Source organism: Phaseolus vulgaris, chromosome 9, assembly GCF_051622355.1.
Source record: "Phaseolus vulgaris cultivar YP4 chromosome 9, ASM5162235v1, whole genome shotgun sequence".
Taxonomy (NCBI): domain Eukaryota; kingdom Viridiplantae; phylum Streptophyta; class Magnoliopsida; order Fabales; family Fabaceae; genus Phaseolus; species Phaseolus vulgaris.
Genome location: NC_143506.1, coordinates 29,935,996 through 29,961,631, shown reverse-complemented (window position 1 = coordinate 29,961,631; position 25,636 = coordinate 29,935,996). Strand labels below are relative to the sequence as shown.

Genomic DNA, 25,636 nt, shown 5'->3' with positions numbered 1-25,636 from the left:
CCTTCATTACATTTTCGCATTGTTTTATATCTTACTTTCCAATTCTATATTCGAAAACAATTTTATTTCTAGAACTAGTTAGTTTGTATAAAACAAATAAATTCTGAAACTAATAGAAAGAATTTTGTTTCGATTTGATATTAACTATATCTGTCTTTCAAAAACATTTTGACTGTGCGTGAAATTTTTTAATACATTTATTACATCTACCAAAAAAGTCTAATCTACCAATCATCTGTAAAAACCATTTTCAAGGATCTTCCATCACTGAAGTCTCATCAATCTTTGACAAGAACCATTATCTTAATAAGTTAACAGATAACATTTTCCTAAAATAAAACACAACTGATGGTATAGAACAGATCACATTTCTCAACCAAAATCTCAGTATATTACACTAGACAGGACCCACTTCGTGTCATTCTCAACAGTTTCAACTTCAATCAGTGCCATATATACTATAATAACTTTTCAGTCAAACAGTTATAACTCTATAAACACACCCATTGGGATGTCTATACATATATTATCTTTGGTTAGTACTTCTGTCTATGGTTAGTCTCAGCACCAAAATGTGCTACTCGTTGTGGTTGACCACGATGATATTTGCTCACTACATCACAGTATTTTATTCAGGGCCATTTGTCTTCCTCCCATACCTCATCCATTGTACCATTTGGTGATACATGGGGAAGAACCACATCTGAATTACTGAGAATGTGAAGTATGGTATAAGTGTTGAGATCGCCACAAAGAAAGTCACAGCCCAAAAGGAAGGAGACAGGGCGAGAGTTTCAATGAAGACTTTGTAAACATTTGTAGAAACTTTTGGAGGCATTGCTCCATATGCCAGGAGGAAAAGATACCAGAAAGCAATGGAACCCCAGATAAAAATATGTTGTACCAAGGTGAAGTAACGTATAGCAAGTGCCATCTGCAAGTTCACAACCCAAACAATGCAAGTATACATTGTCACGCCCAGCATATCCCTTCCCGCGGTTCTTCCCTCCTCATCAAAGGCCTGAGGCTCAATTGCTTTGGTGCAGAAGAAGAATATCATTGTGGCATTAATAAATCCATTAAGCATCCAACTAAGTACCATACGCCAGCTAAAGAGGACATTTTGCACACCTTCTTGGTATAAGATAGGAAACTGCAAAATTAAACAGATATAACCATGAATGATCAATCACTCAGCAGAGAAACATGTTGAAGCTAGTTTATTTTACTTCAGATATAATAACCAAGGGAAATTTATCTATTATGCAATATACAAGAGACTACTGTGTTTAAACAGCATTACTAAACTAACTAACCTTTAAAATGGGATTCCTAGGTGTTGTTAATGTCAGGACAAAATTGCAACAAGAAGGTGAAAAGCTAAGTTGGTCTAGCAGAAATCAAGGTATACCAATTGTATAAATTTATGCAAGAGTTTTGCTATCTTTCCTTTCCTTTTATTTGGTGAGTTTTATTGTTTCTTATTTAAATCGAAAAACTATTTTTTAACACTACAACAATGAAATTTTTCGTTTCTCATTTATTGATACAAACATGACAGCATATTAATGCCGCGTTTGGATTACATTTTTGTCACCATAAAAGTGACAATCACAGTGTTTGAGCCCAGAAAAGAGGAAGGAGAAATGTTCTCCTGTTTGAAAAAGGCCATTTGAAGGGCTTGAGAATTTGAAGCAAACATATCCTTAGATGATAAACACAACTTACCTTCAGGCAGTACCTGGCAGATACATCCTGGTCAAGGACCCCAAGGGCAATTACAGGAAGTGACGAAAAGAAGACACTATAGAGAGACAAAAACCAGTCATTGTATGCAGGCTGTCCAGAGAATGATGCATACACCTCATACAAGAATAGGGTGAATCCAAATGTGATATTCTTATAGAAAAAATAGCATATCTGCCAGAAGAATAAACAAGTTAATATAACTATTAAAGCTTTCAGATCAGAACATCCTTCAGAGCCTAAATCTATAGAATGCTGAGATCCAGTTTGAGTGGAAATACCATTGATGACATCCTCCGGTAACACCAATGTCCATGTACAAGAAGTAATCTTTCCAAATACTGGAACTGTGCAATTGCAATATCACTAGACATGACGGCCTAGGGTAGAAAGGATACAAATGAAAAACTTTTACTAAAACAGAATATGAAGGTGAAAAATCAATTTTAAAAATTTGAATAGTATGTCAATTTTTTGGGTACCTGCATTCCTTCGACACCACTGATTCCAATCCCTACATCTGCTTCTTGAAGCATTCCGACATCATTAGCTCCATCACCAATAGCTAATGTTGTTTTACCAGTTCCAGATTTGACCAGTCTAGTAACCTTGAGAGGAACCAATAACAATAAAATACTTTTTAAGAGCTAACTAGAATAATCATCAGTATTAACAAAAAAAAATAAATACAACATGCCAAATAGAAGGATGCAGAACAGGCTTAAAAATACCAGAGCTTTCTGCTTAGGCGATGAGCGGCAGCAGATAACAGATGCACAATGACTAGCAAGCTCTAGAAACATGTTTTTCATATTATCCTCTAGAGCATAAGTAAGTGATTTTCCATCAATTATCAGAGCAAATGTCTGCTGGCAGGTCCCTCTGGAAGAAAAAAGCAGTTGAGCACCTTCAGATAGCTGATGATGCACACTTTCCCTTGACACCTAAAAATATCAGCACTCAAATTTCAATTACACAGGTTCTCTAAGATGCTTTAAGCTAAATCCCAATGTGTTGATTTTTTTTACTAGTCATAGGAGCCTCAAGTATGAAAGATTGATTTTGAGGAACACGTTGCATGCTCTAGAAATCCTGTTTCTTAATCTCTAAACCAGTATCTCCAAGACCCTAGGAGTTGTTCATGTTGTGACTTGTGACCTAAAGGAAAGAATTCAAGGAGAAACATATGGGAATTCCAATATTTGAAAGAAATAACATGTACAGGAAGCTGATTCCTACCGAGTAGCACTTCACCAAAAAGCAAATGACATAGAGCAACTTGCAGCTGATCATGGAAACATGGAAGCATGTGCCTAACAGTCGTGGGAGGATAGTAATCCTAAGGCAGCATGCAAAAATTTCTAAAGGGGAGCACTAGAGCCGTTAAAAATTAAGTATGGACGGGGAGAGAATACTGCAAGTTTTTAGTTTAGTGGAGGTTGGTTTTGGTAGAGATCTCAAGCACTCAAAAAATCCTAGAAAATAACACCTGTGTTCATTCTTTCTCTAATCTCTAACCAGTATCTAACAGAAACTGACACCAAGCAACAAATCCTTTCCAACAGAGATAAAGAAAACTTTGAGAGGAAAAGAAAGAACAAAAGGAAAGAAACAGAATAACAAAAGCTATAATCTCGATTAAGGGTTAAATAAACTAAGCAACAGAATACAAGCATGCATTGTCTTTTTCAATCTTCTGAAAGGAAAAATGAAAAACTCCATATAAATGCAGTTATTGCAATTACAATATCACACCTTAAAGCCACTTTATTCATAAAACTTGAATGGACTAATCCATGAAATGTAAATTTAATTGTCAGCATTCTAAAGCACATTCACCCAAAATAAACTCAATGAAAGAAGATCTTATGAGGATTTAGAATATTTGAATAGAACCATCTTGTTATATGTCCAATGTAATTACATGGAGTCTTCAATATGCAAACTACATCTATATAGAAACACTACATTTATTTTACCTTGGCAATAGCCATCTTGTCTCCAACCTTTTCTAATGCTTGAATTTCTGGAATCTCCAAGTGAATTATAATTTGCTTCATTCCTTGCCTAAGCAAGCGACAGGAGAAACTGCATTTGTAAATTTGTCAAACATCGTGAGAAATTATTCTTACATAAAATCCAATATAAAAAAAAAGCATAATCACAATATCATACCCAATATTGATGGCAGTCTCCATTTTATCTCCAGTCAAAACCCAAATCTTAATCTTAGCTTGGGCAAGCTTGTCGATACACTCAGGAACCTAGCAAAACAATATTGTTAGGCTTATTATCGGAATCATGTTCAATGGATATATCTTCATATGCTAACTTTTTTTCTAAACTACCCCATTTTGGAGCTTGTCCTCTACAGCAGTGGCACCAAGAAGGATTAGATTCCTCTCAACCGTATCCAATAATTCTTCAATAAGTGTTTCCCGGTCTTCTGAGACTGAATTTTTTACTTCAGAAAATTTACTATCAAACTCCTTGTATTCTTCTTCATCAAGTTCACGATAAGAAAGTATTAGGGTCCTTAGACCTGCATCAGCATATTCATTCACATGTTCCATTGTTTTCTTTTCAAACGTCTTCCCATTGTTAGCAAGCCTTTCAAACATGACACTGCATGAAAATATGAGTTAAGGCAAGTTAATAGGTTGAAGGTTCAGATAAGAACTCCAAAGTATTGAAGGCTATAAATAATTTAATCACAGACCTGTCAGCACCTTTAGAGAGTAGAAAAATTCTCCGTTCTTCATCTTTCACTATCACTGACATTCGCTTCCTCGAACTACTAAACTCTAAAACATTGAGAAGCTTGTATGTCCTGTTAATTGAAATTAATCTGGCCTGGTCAAAATTAATTACTTCACAAGACGAAAGTAAATTCAAAAACACAAATAATTATAAATAATAATTGAATTAGGAATATCTGTTTTTAAGTAATCATGCAACTGTTAGTTCTCACATCCTCACTTCTGTAGCTTATAAAGACTACTTTATTAGTAATAGTGGTAGTGATTAAAACATATTAATAAATGCTAAGATAATTAAAAGTATATCGTCTAATTGGAGCTAAGTAACAGGTAAGTTAAATTTTACTAATTGTGGTTTTATGAATCCCATATTATTGCTGGAATTTGGAATTTGGTTCATCCTTCGTTCAACTATCTTTATCCTAATTCTATAACCAATCTCATCTGAATCTATTAGAAATTTAAGTCACTTGGTCATATACCATCATCCCACTGATTTATCCTATACTACTACCTCTATCACTAAATATAATATTTTTGTTTCCCCTCTTTCACCCATGTTCAGTAAGGCAACCTTCCTCCTTTACCCGGGCTTGAGACAAGCTCCAAAACCATAGGCAGAGTTATATGCATTGGAATCTTAGAAAATGGAATAAGACGTGATACTTGGAAGTAAAGATAGGAGAAGATGCCATACTATGAGTTTCTAAGTTTAAATGCATTCAATTTATTCATGTTGAGGAATACCATTGTTGGATTTTGTAAAGTGCCCTTATAGGAGCACACAATTTTGTATAGATATGGGGACTACATTTGTACCCTCTAATAGCAATGTGTAAGGACACTTCCTTGTCTTATGGCTCGTAGCCTACTATGTAGCCTTTATAGTATGTGACTCATCAAATAGAACATGGACTCGTGAATATTACCTTCATGGTACAAATTATTTATCTTAGCCTCTTCTCATTTTGCTCTTCAGATAGCTGGAAATTTTTTATTAAAAATTGCTATCGGTGCACTCCCAACAGTGATTTTCAAAACAAAGTTCCTGATATTGATTCCTTAACTAGTGACATTTTTTCTAATTTAAGGGTAGATAATCATTCAAGAAATTTGATAAGGAATCTTGGAATTTTGGCTGAAAGATTGACTAAACCTCACCAAAAAAAATTGTAAAAAGAGGAATACCCAGATTTTTTAAGTCTTATTAAGTTATATCTCTACTTGATGTGGGACTATAACCCTTGAGACTGCAATTACGGCAAGCTCCAAAGAAGCTGTAGTAAGGCACATAGGAGTGACCACTGTTAGAAATATAATCCTTCTATTTTTCTCTCTTTCACCATGCTATCAAAGTGGTACTATCCTTCATAAATTGCTTTGTCACCATTTTGTTGTCGAGTTCATGAAACAAAAAATAATGAAACTCCAATTATTCACCTCGTCTATTGTGTCTCATTTTCAAACAGGGCTATCACTTGTTCACTATGTCCTAATTTAGTTTGTCCCTATAATTCGTAGGTGTCGCTCACCATTTGCCTTTTCCATTGAGACCTTATGCTCACCACTTTTCTCAGATGCATGGGCCTTAGCTTTTCCTGGACACACTGGCCCCAAATGCACTGGCTAAGGCATCTTCCTAAATGCACTGGCCCCGACTTTGTAAACTAAACATCTCCCTTGAAGCTAGAATTAAGACAGCGCCCAAATGACCACAATTAAAGCAGGCTAGGAGTGACTGCAATTAAGACAATTTTCCAACAATCCCCTCACGCCCAAGGCTACCAGCCTAGAGTGTTGCAATGAAGATGGCCCACCAACCATAGATCTAGGATAATTCTAATACCATCTTAAAATTTGGACTTGGGACCAGAAGATAAGCGTTACATTATTTTTGGTCAACAAAAATACCCACTCATTTTCAGTTAATTAAGATATATACATGGTAATTAATTTAGTTGTAATAGTAAGAGTGTACAAAGTGAAATATTCAAAGCCTCAGAAAAGTTGCTAAGTTTTACAATTTTTATATGATACAATTTTAGCAGCCCTCAAAATAGTAACAAGACATTGAGAGGCATTATTTTTAATATACCATATTTTAAGCAAACTGCCTAAACATTACAAAAAGAATATTTCTTTTACAATACTAGTTTCCTTGATGTGTCAGTTTTAAGTTTAAGTGTCAAAGCATACAACAGACTCAGGTCAAGTGTTTAAGCCAAGAATTTTTTTTACTGGACAATTAGTGAGAGAGAAGTATCTAAGACCAGTTGGATATTTGTAAGTGAAGTGTCAATGTCCAAAAAGTGTCTGAAACTCTGAAAACTCAAGTAGGAAGACTTTCCACGTTTCATAGCTTCTTCACTAACACCCACACCCACACCCACATCGAACTCACTTGAATTCGCAACAAAATCCTTAATTTCAAACACCCATAATCAGTAGTAAATAAACATGCAGAAAGGAAAAAATTGCTTTCACCACAGTTTCACCAATTTTTTTCCACCGTTTATATATTTTAACCAATATCAAAGTAAATTAGACTCTCAGTACCATATGAGGAAAGTAAGACTTTAGGATCCAGATACATAACTGTAAGCCAAGGTTACAAATCACCTTTGCTATAACCAACTTTAGAATAGTAGGTGAATAGTAAATAGCAACGCACACTAACACTTTCCTTCAAACACCTTTTTTCATATTGGATGAAATTCATGTGCATCCCAGTAGTTTAATGAAAACCACTGTCATCTCCCACTGAATTTGGTCACAACAGACATTGTCACGATGAGAGAAGCCACCCACATTTTATGAGATCCAAGTGAATTTCAACCAATTAGAAAGATTGTGTCACCGTAATACTACTAACATTTCTCATAATAGGTTGACCAATCCATGAACTGAAAGTATCAATATCAGACTCTACATTCCTGGATAGCTAATGATTACACAAGAAAGAGAATGTAGAATTGCTACTTTCAAATTTTTGTATTGAAAATTAACCATTAGCATCACATGACAAGTTACTAGGTGTATATACCTTTCCCATTGAAAATTGGATGATTAAATTTTGACATCCTTTCTCCATTTTACCCCTACATTACAACTCTTATTATTATTATTTTAATTTTTATAACATTAAGTACAAACATATCCTTTATTATATTTTTTAATTGTTAAAATAGTCAAATCAAGAGTTGTATACAACTCTTTTGGATGTCAAAGTATCATTTTTTATGAAAAACAATCCTAAAATACTTTAAGTAGATTAGCAAAGGAAAAATGCAGCAGTCAAAATATCAAGATCACAAACAGACAATGCAATTGAAAATAACTGACCTTTCAACTTCATTGCCAGAAACAGGATCCAATTCATACATTGACAAGCAAGTCTGGGTTCTTTTGTAGAATTTAAAACCAACTTCCCTTGCGGCAATCACAAATGCTGCTTCATCTGGAGATTCAGCCTCATATGAGACATTTCCTGTTTCTTCATCCACTTCAGGTATGGCAGTATGACAAATTGCCAATAAGCGAAAAAAATTCTGTATAACATCTGCATAAGGCTCATTAACCCAGTTTCCATTCATTATCCTTTCATCTGTAAAGTTAAAACCTTTGATAGGCTCTTTTCTATCAGGAGAGTCCCTGAGTTCATTAGATTTTGATTTTAGACCATTAATATGCTCATGAAGAATAGGTGAACCATTACTTCTTCCCATGGCTTGCTCAACCTCTGTTACACCACGACCATAAGCTACCCCAGCAACAGAACATTTGATGAACTCCATTGAGTTGCAGGTCAGAGTTCCAGTTTTATCAGAAAGTATTGTGTCAATTTGGCCTAGTTCCTCATTCAAGTTTGAAGTACGGGCACGAGCTGGTTTGTCTGCTTCTTCATAGTACATGTGGATATCTTGATTGATGAAGATGCTCTGAATGACTTTGACAATCTCTATTGAGAAATACAGTGAGATAGGAATAAAGAAGTTGTATAACATTAAGGCTGTTAAAGAATGAAATATAGCAGCTGCAGCTGCTCTTTCTGGATCAAAGAAAATTGTGGAACTATCTGGTCTTAGATACCATCTTTTCATTAACCCATTGTTCAGGTCACCTTTGGTTATGATGCCAAAGAGAATAGATCCAACAAATGCAATTAGAAATAAAACACAAAACAAGAAGTAGATAATCTTATCCATCTTCTTCTCAATTTTGCTTCTTTTAGAAGGAGGATCAGTGGAGTTTTGAATAACCTTTGTGTCATGACCCGTAAAGATGACTGCTCCAAACACATAGTCTGTATTGCGAAGTTTGGAGTCTCTCAGAAGAAGTTGCTGAGCAGAAAGAGGATACTTCTGCCCTTCAAACTCCATGCTCCCAACAAATGAATACAAATTTGCATTTGGGTCTTCACATTTGATGAGAGCTCTAAAATCACGGATTTTGAAGTCCTCCTGTAAGGAAGAAGTTACATCCAACCCTTGTTTTAACTTCAAATTTGTTTCACCATCCAAGTTCATGGTCTCGACATAGCAGACTGCATCCTCGTAACTGGAGGAAAGCAGTAGGAGGTCAGCAGGGAAGAATTCATCCTTCATTATCTTCACTATATGCCCTACTCTCAGATTCTTCCATTCAGTATATTCAAAAATGCCATCACCTTTATGTAATATAACTCTTCTATTGTTCACCTCAATATCCTGTAGAGGTATTCCATTAGCTAAAATATATACCCTGAATTGATAGCTTGTCATAGATATCTATCCTTTCCTAGAGGCCCCTCCCTTCCCCCCACCAATTGGCTTTTATTTCTTTTTTAAACATAGAAGTTGATCCATTATTTCAATTCCATAAAGGCATTTCATTACATATGGAAATTTTGAAAAGGTAACCAAAAGCGCACAGAACTTAAAATATGGGAAATGTTGTAGTAGAATTCAGAATAAATAAACAATGTTTTGGAATTTTACATATCTGACTATACTGTCATTTTAGAAAACTATTAAATAGTCTTCAAGTCCAGCTAGAAATTGATATATTTAGGAGTCTGAGAGATTCTTTCAGCAAATACTGACACTTCATCCTTTTTTCCAACAACTCATTCCATTGATTTAAACACATAACTAGACTATTTCAGGAACTGTCTGTTGCAGGTAATGAAAATTGACATTCATTCTTTCCTCAATTTTAATAAAGCTACGGTGAAATAGAATCTTCCTTAAATTTTCTAAAACACTTACATAAGCTTGGTAATATTGACATCATGTAAGCTATTAAACACTATATGTCCCATAGACTTCATACGTAGTTTTGAATCCTGGACAGCTACACCTGTGCACAGTGGCTTGCACCAGAAATGCTATAGCAGCATAGATAGGTACTGATTTTAATTCATTAAAAAAGTACTAAAAAAATAATGAGATTCATAAATAACAACAAAATACACTAGGTGTTTCAAATAACAAAATATAAGTTTCCTAGAAAGGAATCATCAATTACCAATCGTGATCTTTCAAATTCAAGTCTTCTTTATCATTTTCACTACTATTACGGCGGTCGATTTCATTTCTGACAAACAATTAAAATCCTAAAAATAGCTCCCAAAAAAGCATTAATGTATTTCAGAGGGCTACAACACAGCTATATAGCATTGCTATTCAGGCTGCTAAGACCACTTTGCTAAGGCTGTAGCAAGCAAGGGCCTCTTTGCACCACAATGCAGCTATAGTGGCACTATAGCTCTCTATTAAAAACCCCTGATTTCATAGACAGTGAGTTGCAAAATAATTGTAAGTAAATTCAAACACAAGAGGAAACCACCGACTAATGTTAAGAAGAGAAGACCAGTATAATTCAATTTGACTCTACATACTCATGCAACATAGTTGAAGAAATTTACATTATAAAACAAAATTACCTGCTTTTTCCTGCGCCAGTCTTCAATACCCTCTTTCACCATAGTTGCCCCAACGATGATAGAGAGTGGAAGGATAGCACTGACAGCAGTATAAGGAGTAAGTTTTGTGAAGGCCAAAATGCCAGCCACCAAGAAATAGAAATTAGCCACCCTCCTAAACTGCTCAAAAAGTGATTTTGGCAAGAAAGTGGCAACAGTGTATTTTGTGGACCTAACAGAATTATCAGCATAATTGAAAACCCCTCCCTCACACCTATCAGGATCATTGCAGAAAACCACCCTGGAATGACCATGTCCCCCAATCCGCGAATGTTCTCTCTTCAAGGTTGTTTTACCACAAGCAAATGAGTAGATCTTGCTAAACTTCAGCTTAATCATACTCCTCTTTCTCCCACCCCTCATCTTCTTCTATCCAAATAGTATAACCGATTGATCCAAATTCCAAAATGATAGCAATAATAAAGGCAGAAAGGACCAAAAAGGTGGACTAATTACTCTGCCCAATCCCTGAAGCAAAGTCCAACACTAGTAGACAAATCGGTAACTTACCTAGACTTAAAAAGCAACTTCCCTAACCACTATGCTTGAAAAGGAACTGAGCACAACTAGTCAACAAACAAAACCATCACAACCACACAAAATTCGGAACCCCTTTTGGCCTTTTGTCACAAAATTACGCAATCTTGGCCACGAAGCAACGGGAAGTGGAGAAAGGAAGAGAAACAAAAGATGAAGTTTAAAGGACAAAACCTATCTTCTGTTCAAGCAATGTGAAGTGTCCTTCGACAAGTGTGGGTTGGTTTACGTAACTGAGTCACGAAAAAGAAGGAAAAAATTTGGCATTTGGCATGTTAGGAAGGTGCATTTCATGTCAAATGGTGCTACTTTCTACCTTTATCCAGCACCACCGGGCCAAGAGAAAATTGAGGTAATATCGTTGTTTTGTCGGCACAGAAGCAACCACCGAGGGAGAAAGTAGTAACAAATTTTCTTCGGATTTTGATACACACGGGCTGCTTTTTGTTATTAATTTTAATAGCTTCTAAATTAATTTGATTTTAGTTTCTCCTTATTTCTATTTTCAATTTCAAATCAACAACTTAAACTGTGTTATTAATTACATATAGGAATTAAAATAAATTAAGGGTTTCACAGAAATTAAACTAAATTTGTCATATTTTTAAAATTTGAAACATATTCAATATTTTTATATCAAATGATTCCGTGTGACAACTTTATCTATATACGTATTTCTCGGAACTAATTTTATACAATTGGATAAATCTAAACTCATTAAATGTAATGGAATAATTGATGATTGATACCTAGGATATGCACAAAAAATGTATGCGACAGCGATATTTCATATCTATGATCCTATTCTTTTGGAAGTACGTATTTCGAGATAGTTTGTCATTAGAATAATATATAATAAAGCATGCGCAATAATTATCAAAACTATTCAAATATTATTATTTGAAATATAACATTATGTTATAATCTTATAGGTATGTCTTAAAACTCCATGAGCACTTTGTTTCACCTATTGTAAATTTTTATAGTTTTCTTATTTATCTTAATATATAAGCGGAAACACATGTATGAAGCGCCTATATATCGGGCCGTACATAAGTATTATCCGTATATTGTATATCAGTATTTTTTATTTTTATTTTATCATAAAGTATTTTATCATTTTTAAACATTTTATAGAACTCAATTGAACAAGTGTTTTGTGGATTTGAAAGGATTCATTAAATTTGTTTAATCAAATTTTTATTTCACACATTTTTTTTAAAGAGAATACAAATCAATTTGATTTAAAAAAAAAATCTGAATTACATGTAAAAATTGATTATTCAATTTAGTTTTATTTTAATTAAATATAAAATTTTATAAAATTAAATAATAATTTAAAATTCAGTTTAAATTTGATCTTTTAATTTTATAATCATAAAATTATTAATTTTTAAAATTCTAAAATGACACCATAGTATTTTTTTTATAATCACTCCTTATTTGCAATTTCAATTTGATATTAAAATTTAAACTAAATATGTAAAACTAAATTAAACCCTATACCCTAAACCTTATATAAAATTATTGTATGTGTTAAAATTAAAATTTGATAAATTACATTATTTTTTATTAGAATAATCTAAATTTCAAATTATCTTGAACTGCTAGTACCTATAAAAGTAAATATATAATAAATATTTCAAAACATATTTGAAACCAACACATGACATAAGTCCAAGATCGCCACAAATTATATTTCAGAGTTGTTTCCTCACGAATTTAATAATCTTTAAATACCACCATAACAACAGTGTTTACCGTTCAGTATTAACAAAATACTTTATAATACTTAATAGAGTGGTGAGATGTTAACGCCACAAATAAATAGTAAAAAATATTTATTTTAAAAATCAATAAAATTATATTTTAATTATATTTAATTTACTTCTTTTAATTTAAAATATTATGATATTATTATGATGTAAAGTACATGTGTTAAAGAAATATTTTCCTACTTGCTAAATCTGTAGATGTTACTTGTTAAATCTCCAACCATGATCTTCACTGAAAAAGATAGATCAAAGTTTCAAAATAAACAACAGAGTGACACTAATTGAATTCAGAGAGAATCAAAATCGCAATCAGAAAAAATTTAAGTTAGTATATTTCTATCTCACTAAGTTGATTTCAATATCATTTTATTATTTTGTTAAAAAAATTAATAAATATTCTATTTCTTAAATATAGTATGTTAACTTTTTTTATCATGTTTACAAAAGTATTATTAGAAAAAGTGTAATATGATAAATGTGTTATTGATATATGATCAATATTTTATATTATTTTAGGCATCACTAACACATTGATCCAAAGAGACTAAATTGTTATATATTAAAAATAATGAAGCAGTATTAAAATGAACTTAAAAATAATAATGCCACCAAATAAATTACTAAATTTAAAAATTATACTTTTTATCTAAATTTTAAATAAAATTTAATATCAATTAATTTTGTTAAATTAAGTTAAAAATAAAATCATGTCGAAATTAAATTTATTTACACACATAAAAAAAATAAAAATAATATATATATATATATATATATATATATATTAACAACACTATTGCAGTCAATTTATATATAAACCATATCTAATATTAAGGTTAAGTGTAAAAAGAAAAGGTAAAATATCACTTTATTTATGATTATGTTAAGAAAATATTTTTGAACTTAAGCTTGTTAACCTAGATAATCCACGGACTGATATCTTGACCAAAATACTCTTTATAAAATGTTTTGATATTATTGAGTCGAATTTGAATTTGATTGAATTCTTATACTTAATATGAAACAAAAATAATTATTTCACATTCTATCGGGTGTTCTAGTGAGTTACAACTCTCATGCACATTTAATGTGACATCATACCATGAATAAGAGATGGAGCACAACCAACTTTTAATTTTTTAGAACTTTTTATATTAAGAAATCTTTTTCAAGTTATCTTCTATGCCCTAATTGCATCCTAAGTTTTTGCTTTATTTGCTCTCTCTACTCTCACTAAGTTTTATCACAAAAGCACCCATCACATTAAAGAAGCAAAGTTTGTTATCTGCCTTCAACACAAATGAAAGGGAGCTCAGATTCTTCTGAGAACCCAAATCAAATGAAAAGATGACTGTGCTTCCAGAAGATCATTGATTCATCCAAATCATTGTCTCTTCCATAAGTGACCACGGAAGATTCAAACTAAAACACCATAACATGTGATTGGCCAAACATCCCACAAACCATTATACAAATCTAGTTAATATTGAACTAGATTACTTACTATGTCATTCTTCACTTGTACAACTCATTCAACTAAGAATAAAGGATATTAAACTTTAGTTCAAAGAAGAACCCTCTTCAATAGTGCATGTTCTTGATGTATATGCCAACAAAGAGTCATACTTCAAAGTGTATCAGCCAAGCCCAACCTCTGATAGAAAAGAGAATGAGGCTTAGAAAGAGTTGAATTGGTTGTGAAATTTTTAAAAAAAATATTTACCCTTTCTTCAAGTTCTTTACAATTGTTTCAATTTAAAATTTTGAATGTAGTTAACTTGGGAATCAAGAATGAGAAAAGATTGGTTAACAATAATATAAAGAATACAGAGGAAGATAAAGATTGTACAAGAAATTTATATTGGTTCAAATCATAAATGATCATACAATCAATCTTTATTATTCAATGTTAGAATAATTTGAATATAATATCTTCAAATGTTGGTAAGCATTCACACAAGCAATTACAAATACAATACAATAAATAACTATAGGATCAACTCTTGAACACACTTACAAATATAAGATTTACTCTTGTTACACTCCAAGAGGATATAAATGAAAATCAACTCTTGATTACACAAGAAGATATACATTAGACACACTATAGTAACTCAAGAAATAAAAGAATGTATCAAAATTCATAGCAGAAGAAAAAAACAAGATTGACTCAAGAACACATCACAACCTTTTTTATTTGTAAACTTGAAAGAAATCTTTGAAAATTAAAAATAACCCAAATGATCTCAAATAAAATTTTCTTTTTGATAAGTGCCAAAATTTATTGTCACTTTATCTAATTTAAGCACTTTATTTACACAATTCCAAATATTTTTGCAAAATAGAACTATCGTCAACTTAGATATTCAAAATGTTTATTTTGAGAGACATGTGGATTTGAAAACCCCTTTTCAGTTGTACGATAGTTGACTCGGTCCACTTGCAAAGTAAAGAATCGACACTTTTAATAGTAGTAGTTGAAAGAAATAGATGGAATGTATTTTTTATATGTGTTTACAAATGTGATTACAGACTAAATTTATAAACTATTTACAACCTAATTAAGAAAAGAAATAATAGATAATTAAAACAAAAAATAATAGGTAATTAAAGTTATACAAATCAAATCAAATCACTAAAAGATATCAAATTTGTCCTAATAAATAGATAATGGAATTTGCACCTAATTACAGAATAATTATCTCCTAATTATGCAGCACTCCCCCTCAAGTTGGTGAAAGCATATCTATCATTCTCAGCTTGAAAGTAAGATCTTTGAACTATTTTGTGGGAAGTCCCTTTGTAAACATATCCGTCAATTGGAATCTTGAAGGAAAGTACTCAGTGGCTATAAGACCATTATCAAACTTCTCTTTAGTGAAATGTCAGTCTATCTCTACGTGCTTTGTTTGGTCATGTTGAACTTTGTGTGCATTACTGATGGCGAACTTATTATCACACGCCAAACCCATAGGAGCTTCATATTTTATTTTGAGGTCATCGAGTATGATTTTCATCCATAATATTTCACAAACCCCTTGAGTCATAGCTTTAAATTTTGCCTCTGCACTTGATCTTGCAACTACATTTTGTTTCTTGTTCCTCCATGTCACCATATTTCCACCCAAAAATATGCAATAGTCTGTGGTGGATCTCCTATCAACAATTGATCATGCATAGTTAGCATTAGTATATACTTTCATGCATAAGTTTTTCCCTTTTTTGAATAACTATCATTTCCCTAGAGAGGCTTTTAAGTATTGTATAATTTTATTTACTATCTGTAGGTGTCTTTCTCTTGGATCATGCATGAATTGGCTAACCACACTAACTGCATAGGTTATTTTTGGCTTAGTGTATGATAGAAAAATGAGTTTTCCCACAAGTCTTTTATATTGTGTCTTCTCCACCTTTGGGTCTTCCTCATCATTCTCAATCCTATGATTTTGCTTTATTGGCACTCCAGTGGTCTTACGACCCATCTTGCCAATCTCTTTGAGGAGATCAAGGATGTATTTTCTTTGAGAAACAAAGATGCCCTGTCTAGAGTAAGCAACCTCTATTCCAAGGAAGTACTTCAGCTTCTTAAGATCCTTCATCAAATTGAGCAGCTAGTTTCTCCCTCAAAGTTTGTTTTTCAATCTCATCATCACCTGCAATAATCATACCATTTATATAAACCAAAAGTAGAATGAGTTTACCATCCTGGGAATGTTTTATAAACAATATATGGTCACCTTGGCTTTGTCGGTACCCCAAAGATACCATAGCTTGAGTAAACCTTCCAAACCAAGCACGAGGTGATTGTTTAAGACCATATATGGCCTTCTTAAGTTTGCACACCATATTCCCTTCATTAGTAGCACCATAGCCAGGTGGGATCTTCATGTATACTTCTTCTGTTGGGTTTAATAGTGCCAAAGTTCAAGAGGGGGGGTGAATTGACCTTTTAAAACTTCTTTGCAGAAACAGTGTTTAACCCAGTTTTACAGAAAATAAATCGATTTATGTAAAAATGAACAGATTTATTTCAGCACTGTTTTTGTTTGAAAAGCTTTTAATTCAGCAAGATTAATCACAAGATTATGCAGTGAGAATTTCCAGCAGCACACACACAAATATCAGATTTGAAAAACAGTGAAACACAAAAACTGCAAGCTTCAATTTCAAGCAAGTGATTAAGGTTCAATTAATGGCATTGACAGTTTCTTGAGCAACCTATCACAGTCAATCTGTTCCAGTGGCTTTTAGCAGATTTTATATGTTCTTATCAGATTAAAACAGCTTTTTCAGAAATCAAGAACAGTATGCACTGTGCCCAGAAAGAACAGATTTATTTTCAATTGAACAGATTTATTTCTTTGCTGTTTTATCAATTATGCAGAAACGAAATTGCAGAGTGAGGGAGAGAATGAACACAAACAATTATACTGGTTCACTTAACCTGAGCTACATCCAGTCTTCACCAACAACAGGTGGAATTCACTAACACACAGTACAATCAAGTACACTTCCCACTGTTCTTGAAACCTACAAGAACTTAGGTACTCTTGCTGAAAAAACCTATTTCAGCACTCATACACACACATCCACTCTCCAAGAACACCTATCAAGAAGAGGATTCAACCAAACTTTTACAAGTAATAAGAAGTGAAACGACTACACCTGATTGAGGTAACAAAGATCAGCCTTAAACCAGTAGGCAAGATTGCTAGAACAGTAGCTGCACCTCACACCAAGCTTTTGGAACCAAACCAAGAACAAACACTTTTTGATTTTTGAAATCTTTGAAGAACAAATGCTAATCCTTGAAAACACTTAACTCTCTGCTGTCAAAACTTGTTTTTTGCAAATGTATAAACTGTTTGAATCGTTGTTAAACTCAGAAAACAAGTTTGCATTTTATAGAGAGTCAGCTTATAACAGAATTTTGAAAAACAGTTAAAGCTGTTATAAAATGAACAGATTGAAAATAAAATAAACTGATTTATTTTCAAAAGCAGTTAGAGAATCTGTTAAGTGAGGAGACTTAGTCAACCATTCTGGTGCTGAGATAAAACTGAAAAAACGTTTAAGTATGATATGGCACCAGAGGCAAAAAAGAATCTATTCATTTACAGATGAACAGATTTATTTTTCAAAACGAAAACAGAAGAAGTTTAACTATTTGAAACTCAGTCGTTTTGAAAAGAAGAAGACTTAGTCAAAATACCTGATGCACAAAATCAAATTTTTACAAGACTTTAGCCAAGGCATCAGTGAAGAAAATGAATCTGTTTATTTAGAAAAGAACAGATTTATTTTTATGCAGTAAAACGTGTTTTTGTGTAAAACATGTGAAAAACAGTTTTAGAAAACTCATGCTTGTTCTTAACACATGGCCAGTGGTTATGAGGTGAGATACACAGCAAAAAGCTACTCTTAGACAACCTCTAAGCACTAACTAAGACATTCTTAAAGCAAAGCACAAATACATGGAAAGTACATAAAAGTCTTCATCAAACACAGCATACAAGTCTTCATCAAACACAATCTTGAAGGGGCAGCAACCATCTTCAACAATCTCCCCCTGTTTGATGGAGACAAATCCCCATAGCTAAACCTCATAGCTTTGTTGCTTTAAGCACTTGTACTGCACCAGATTTTAAACTAAAAAAGCACCTGCACTGCACCAGATTTTAAACCAGAAAAAAACAGCAGTATTGCATAGCATATGAATTGATTTAAAGGTGCAGAATTAACTCCCTGTTACAGCTAGCATCACCTAGCATGGTGAGCTATTTTTCTCCCACTTTGGATTCATCAAACAGCATATAAGCATAGGGAAATACAGGGGTATAAAGCAGAAATTATAACCATAATAGTTCAGAACCAGAAAACCAAATTGTTCAACATTACAGAAACTTTAAAACTGATAAAGAAAGCATTAAAAACAGAAAACTACTAATCCTTGTAGTAAAGCTCTGCAAGTTGTGTCTGAACTCCTTCAATCTGATTATCAAGGTGTTGGAACCTTGCATGAGTAGCCTCAAAGTGTGCCCTTTGTTCTGCAGACATGACATCAAGACGGTACAGCACTTGCCTCTCAAACATAGACATTGGTTCTCCACGGTATTCTGGACTTTGATAGGCAACTATGGCATTTGCAGCAACTTCCTCATGTTCAGATTGGGCAGCAGGAGAGTCATCATCCATAGGAATAGCTTCATCCTCATCTTCATGTTCTGCTGGAGTGTCCTTCTCCTTGAGGACCACCCACTTGTTTTCAATTTTGTGAAAACCCATTTTGGTGAGAGTTGAAGTATCAATCTCACTTACAGCTTTGATAGGGTCATTTCTCTCATTTGTAACATCAATACCAAAGTAATCAATTAATTTGGAAACAAGAATAGCATAGGGAAACCTGTAATCAGCCAACCTTTTTGACTTGAGCATGTGTTCGTTGACAATGAACACCCAGTTTACCTTAATCTGGTTCATGATGCAATATAGGAGGATAAGATCCTCTTCATGTAGGACAGCATGGTTTGTTCCTCTTGGAATCAGTTGCCAAGCTATGATGTATGCAACTAGACGTGGAGTGAGGTTCAAATGCCCTGCATGGAATCTGTTTATGCTCTCTGTAGGATTCCTCATGCAACTTTTGTAATATTGCAGCTTGTTGAATTCTGAAATTCCACTGGTATTTCCTTTTCCAACTTTCAGTCCAGCATATTTTATTCCAGCCACAGAATTCCACACCTCACTTGTGATCTTCATCTTTGTCCCTTTCACATAAGAGACAACATTCTTCCCATCCAATGTGAGGTTAGTATAAAACACCTTAACCAAGTCAGGATAGACATTACCCGTTAATTCCAGCATCTTTTTCAGTTTCTGGTGCTTCAACACAGCCCTTGTTTCTACCAATTTTTCAGATTTCAGCCAGTTGAAATCCAGCACCTTGGGTATGTTGATATGCTTCCTGTTTGTTTCATGAATGTAGGCATTGATGCCTTCTTCATTTCCAGCGAACCATCCTTCTAACACACCTTGAGAAGTGGTTTGCTTTCCCTTGCCTTTCTGTTTTTGTCTTGAAGACGAAGCCATGGTAACCTGAATTCTTTTCTTGATTTCAAATGGTGAGAATAGAAAGAGAATGGCCAATGTGGGTAGCAAGTATTCACACAGATTTATAGCAGAATAAATGGATTGATATGGCAGTTATGAGTGGATATGCATGAAGATATTATGCTTTTGAATTTTGTGCAAAGTATCTTTGAAAATAAGCACCAAATCTTTAGAGTCACGATGCATACACTCAAATTCTTATTGAGCACCCAAACCATCAAATCGGTTACATAACCATGACCAAAACCGTCAAAGGTACAGAGGTTAATGCCCACTAAGTCAGTAAAGCAGTCAAAGATCAGAATTTCTCTTTCCTAGTCATCAATGCGTATCAGTGCAGAAAATAAACACATTTAATTGCGAATAAACAGATTTAATTTTTCACTGCTAGGTACAATTTACATTTAAAATACCCAATTCATTAAGCAGAAAATTAAACCTATCTTTGGCTAATGGTTTTGTGAACAAATCAGCAAGTTGTAAATCAGTACCAATGAACTTAATATCACATGTTCCATTAGATATGTGTTCTCTTAGAAAATGATGCCTTATTTCAATGTGTTTGGTTCTTGAATGCATGACAGGATTTTTGGTTAAGTTGATTGCACTTGTATTATCACACAGCAGAGGTATATGGTTAAGTAAGATACCAAAATCATTCAATTATTGTCTTAGCCATATAGTTTGAGCACAGCAACTCCCTGCTGCAATGTATTCTGCTTCAGCAGTGGAAAGAGCTACACAAGCCTGCTTTTTGCATTGCCATGAGATCAAGCTTGATCCAAGCAAATGACAGGTTCCACTTGTGCTCTTCCTATCAATTTTGCAACCTGCAAAATCTGAATCAGAATACCCAGTTAAGCTTAATGAAATGTTACCTGGATACCACAAGCCAACTTCTTTAGTTCCTTGCAAATACTTCAAAATCCTTTTGACAGCATTGTAGTGTGATTCTTTAGGAGCAGACTGAAACCTTGCACACATGCACACTGCAAACATTATATCTGGCCTGCTGGCAGTAAGATACAGCAGTGATCCTATGAGTCCTCTGTATTTGGTTTCATCAACAGAAATTCCAGCTTCATCATAATCCAAATGACAGCTTGTTGAGAAGGGTGTGCTGATTGGTTTACACTTGTCCATTTCAAATTTCTTCAGCAAATCCTTGCAATACTTTGCTTGACTCAAGAAAATGCCATCCTTGAGTTGTTTGACCTGCAAGCCTAGAAAATAGTTCAACTCACCCATCATTGACATTTCAAACTCACTCTTCATGACCTTCACGAAAGCTTCACACAATTCTCCATTGTTTGATCCAAAAATGATGTCATCCACATATACTTGGACTAGAATTGAGTCATCTCCTTTCTTCTTAATGAACAAGGTCTTATCTGATGTGCCTCTGTCATAGCCTTGTGAGGTTAGAAAATCACTTAGCCTCTCATACCATTGCCTAGGAGCTTGCTTGAGTCCATAGAGAGCCTTTTGGAGTTTGAACACATATTTTGGATGTTGATGGTCTTCAAAACCTGGAGGTTGTGAGACAAATACCTCTTCATTTATATAGCCATTCAGAAAGGCACTCTTCACGTCCATTTGAAATAGCTTGAACCCTTTGATGCAGGAGAAGGCAAGCAGCAGTCTAACAGCTTCTAACCGAGCCACTGGTGCATATGTCTCATCATAGTCTATTCCTTCTTCTTGATTGTACCCTTTAGCTACAAGCCTAGCCTTGTTTCTGGTGATCACTCCATGCTCATCCATTTTGTTTCTAAATACCCATTTTGTTCCAATAACATTCATCTCAGGTATTCTAGGAACAAAAGTCCAGACCTCATTAAGAGCAAACTGATTCAGTTCCTCTTGCATAGCTAAAATCCAGTTACTGTCCTTGAGAGCTTCCTTCAAATTCTTGGGTTCAACTTGAGATACAAAGGCCATTGCTTCACAGAAATTGTTCAAGGATTTTCTAGTTGACACTCCTTTCTCAATGTTCCCAATGACATTATCAAGGGTTAAGTCTCTTGGGGTTTTCCACTCTTTTGGCAAACCTGCAGCTGCAGTAGATTCTTGTATAGCATGTGTATCAGCAGTATCAAAATGAATCGATTCATTTTGATTTAAAACAGATTTAAATTCATTACTGTCAGGTTCATCAGCAGTTTTAGATAGGCTATGATCAGTTTCATCAAAAACAACATGCATTGATTCTTCTACTATGAGCAACCTTTTATTGAAGACTCTATATGCATGACCATTCAAAGCATAACCAATGTGCACACCTTCATCAGATTTAGCATCAAACTTACCAAGATTTTCTTTGCCATTATTCAATACAAAACATTTACACCCAAATACTCTAAGGTGACTCACACTAGGTTTTCTGCCCTTATACAATTCATATGGGGTTTTCTTAAGAATTGGTCTTATTAAGGTCCTATTTAAGACATAACTAGCAGTATAAACAGCATCAGCCCAAAAATACTTAGGAAGCTTAGATTCATTTAACATAGTTCTAGCAAGTTCCTCTAGTGATCTATTTTTCCTTTCAACTACACCATTTTGTTGGGGTGTCCTAGGGGCTGAAAAGGTATGAGTTATCCCATGCTTCTCACAGAACCTCTCAAACTTAGCATTTTGAAACTCTCCCCCATGATCACTTCGAATTGATTTAATGCAGCAACCATTTTCATTTTCCAGAATTTTTGCTAATCTCTTAAAAGCAGAATAAGCATCATGTTTATGTGCAAGAAATAGAGTCCATGTAAATCTAGAGTAATCATCCACAACAACCAAAGCATACAAATTTCCAGCCAAGCTAGCAACTCTAGATGGACCAAATAAGTCCATATGCAACACATCCAATGGATTTTTTGTAGAGACAATATCCTTTAACTTGAAAGAGGATTTGATTTGTTTACCTTTCACACAAGCATCACAAAGCCTGTTATCCTGAAATTTAATGTTAGGTAAACCAGAAACTAAATCTTTAGATTTCAATTTATTCAAGTGATTTGTGTGTATGTGAGCTAACCTCCTGTGCCACAACCAAGACTCATCACTTCTGGACAGCAAGCACTCATTTGAAGAGTTAGTTTCCATGATATTCAACAAGTAAATGTTATTCACTCTCTTACCAGTAAACAGTGCCTTACTAGATGAATTACTTGAGATTGTGCAGCCACTTGACTCAAAATTCACTTTGTATCCTTTGTCACAAAGCTGACTTATGCTGAGAAGACTATGCTTGAGTCCTTCTACATACAGCACATTCTCAATGGTTGTTGAATTCCCTGTTCCAACAGTTCCTCTGCCCAAAATCCTCCCTCGGTTATTATCACCATAGGTCACATGTCCTTCTGCTTTGAGCTTTAAGCTGGTGAACTTTGTAAGATCTCCAGTCTTATGCTTGGAACAGCCACTGTCCAAGTACCACTGGTTCTTCTTGCTTCCAATCTGCAAAACAGAATAAAAAATTTACAAATGGTACCCTTTTCAGTATAGGGTCCAGCACAGATTAACACCTTCTCTTTGGTAGCCATTTAGCTAAGTTCTTAGGCACAAGATGTCTTCTAGCAATGCAAGACCTAGATGTATGACCAGATTTCATGCAGTAAAAACAGATTACATGAGATGCCTTTTTGCCACTGTTAAAAGCTGAAAAAACTGATTTTGCTGGAACAAAAAAACTTGAAAGCTTTTTGACATTGGTTGTATTTCCAGGGGTATAACCAAGTCCATTCTTATTGAAAACAGCATTCTGTGATCCAAGGAGAGACTCAAGGTTTTCTCTTCCCTTGGTGAAATTGGAAAGGGTTTTCAGCAAATATTCCACTTGTTTTTCCAATCTTTTGCAGTTTTCACAGTTTTTAATAGAGGCATGCAAGCAAGTCAGTTCAAGGCTTACCAAATCTGTTTTGGCCTTATGCAATTCTTCCTCAAGTGTTTTTACTTTAGGTGCAAGCACATTATTTACCTTTTGCAGCTTGTTACATATTACAGCTAGCCTATTGGCTTCCTCATGTGTTTCCTTGAAGGCAGCAAGCAAATCATCATAGTTATCAGAATCAGCAGAAAAATTACTTACTGATTCAGAGCTTGACTCCTCATCCTTCATCATGAAACACAAATTATTCTCCTCATCTTCTGTTGAAGAGCTGCTAGTTGAGGATACTTCATTTTCCTCCCATGAGATGTAGGCTCTTCTTCCTTTGTTCCTTTCAAATTTCTTGCTAGCAGATTTGTCCCTTGTTTGATTGTCTGGACAATCTGTTTTGATATGCCCTGTTTTGCCACATCCAAAGCAAGTATATTTAGAGGAATTTGAATCATTGGGTTTAGGATACCTTCTTTTCTGCTGGTTCCTATTTTTGCTTTTCTTCCTCAGGAATTTGCTGAATCTTTTTGTAAGAAGGCTGATTGTATCATCATCTTCAGCATCTTCTTTTTCTTCCTTGATCTCATCCAATTCAGTTGCTTTCAGTGCAAGCCCTTTGGGTTTTCTCTATGTTGTTTCCTGCTCTTTAAGTCTTTTAAGCTCTAGCTCATGCTCCATCAGCTTTCCAAACAATGCAGCAGTTTCCAATTTTGACAGGTCACGGCTTTCAGAGATAGCTGTCACCTTTGGTTGCCAGCTTCTGTCGAGGCACTTCAATATCTTTGTGTTGAGCTCCTCTCTGTCAAATTCTTTTCCCAAGCCTGTGAGGTGATTCACAATATGGGTGAATCTCTTCTGCACATCAGCAATGCTCTCCTCGGGTTGCATTCTGAACATCTCATATTCTTGGATAAGCGCATGTTTCCTTGACCTTTTCACATCTTCAGTACCTTCATGAGTCACTTCTAAGACTTCCCACATCTCCTTAGCTGACTTACATTGAGATATCCTGAAGAACTCATCCATGGTCAATGCAGAGGTTATGATGTTCTTGGCCACAAGATCATGTTGAGCCTTCCTCCTTTCGGTCTCATTCCATTCTGATCTTGGCTTTTCAACTTGTTCATCCTTGACAACCTGCATTGGCACATAAGGTCCATTGACCACAGCTTCCCAAATTAATGCATCAATGGATTCCATGAAAATTCTCATTCTAACTTTCCAAAATGCATAATTCATTCCATTAAACATAGGTGGTCTATTAACAGCAGAACCTTCAGCAAAAAGCACATTGAACTCAGACATTATTACAAACAAACTTGATTAAAATACAAGTCCCAACTCTTGATACCAATTGTTGGGTTTAACAGTGCCAAAGTTCAAGAGGGGGGGTGAATTGACCTTTTAAAACTTCTTCGCAGAAACAGTGTTTAACCCAGTTTTACAGAAAATAAATCGATTTATGTAAAAATGAACAGATTTATTTCAGCACTGTTTTTGTTTGAAAAGCTTTTAATTCACCAAGATTAATCACAAGATTATGCAGTGAGAATTTCCAGCAGCACACACACAAATATCATATTTGAAAAACAGTGAAACACAAAAACTGCAAGCTTCAATTTCAAGCAAGTGATTAAGGTTCAATTAATGGCATTGACAGTTTCTTGAGCAACCTATCACAGTCAATCTGTTCCAGTGGCTTTTAGCAGATTTTATATGTTCTTATCAGATTAAAACAGCTTTTTCAGAAATCAAGAACAGTATGCACTGTGCCCAGAAAGAACAGATTTATTTTCAATTGAACAGATTTATTTCTTTGTTGTTTTATCAATTATGCAGAAACGAAATTGCAGAGTGAGGGAGAGAATGAACA

At 34.2% G+C, this 25,636-nt stretch overlaps 1 protein-coding gene across 3 annotated transcripts; it reads right to left on the bottom strand.

Moving 5' to 3' along the window:
- Positions 1 to 349: 349 nt before the first annotated feature.
- LOC137820683 (putative phospholipid-transporting ATPase 9) lies at positions 350 to 11,436 on the bottom strand. Of its 3 annotated transcripts, none has more exons than XR_016515301.1 (11): positions 10,429 to 11,422; positions 7,848 to 9,211; positions 4,466 to 4,576; positions 4,079 to 4,371; positions 3,922 to 4,010; positions 3,726 to 3,834; positions 2,478 to 2,690; positions 2,229 to 2,354; positions 2,028 to 2,126; positions 1,729 to 1,920; positions 350 to 1,153 (listed from the first exon to the last, which is right to left on the bottom strand). XR_016515301.1 is itself a non-coding variant. In XM_090294719.1 (11 exons), exons 1-11 carry the CDS (start codon positions 10,828 to 10,830, stop codon positions 629 to 631), a joined length of 3,507 nt encoding a protein of 1,168 aa, XP_090150845.1. In that variant the 5' UTR covers positions 10,831 to 11,436; the 3' UTR covers positions 350 to 628. The 3 variants fall into 3 exon arrangements, 1 of the variants encoding a protein (XP_090150845.1); XM_090294719.1 differs by having other exon boundaries at positions 4,095 to 4,371; positions 10,429 to 11,436; XR_016515302.1 differs by lacking the exons at positions 350 to 1,153; positions 1,729 to 1,920; positions 2,028 to 2,126 and having other exon boundaries at positions 4,095 to 4,371; positions 4,476 to 4,576.
- Between the last annotated feature and the right edge of the window lie 14,200 nt (positions 11,437 to 25,636).

Coding starts and splice junctions, on each gene's coding strand:
- LOC137820683 (XM_090294719.1), bottom strand. CDS start 10,830: ATGAGGGGTGGGAGAAAGAGGAGTATGATTAAGCTGAAGTTTAGCAAG. Junction 4,577..7,847: donor TCTGGCAATGAAGTTGAAAG/GTCAGTTATTTT, acceptor TTCAATTAACAG/GACATACAAGCTTCTCAATG. Junction 1,921..2,027: donor ACCGGAGGATGTCATCAATG/GTATTTCCACTC, acceptor TTCTTCTGGCAG/ATATGCTATTTTTTCTATAA.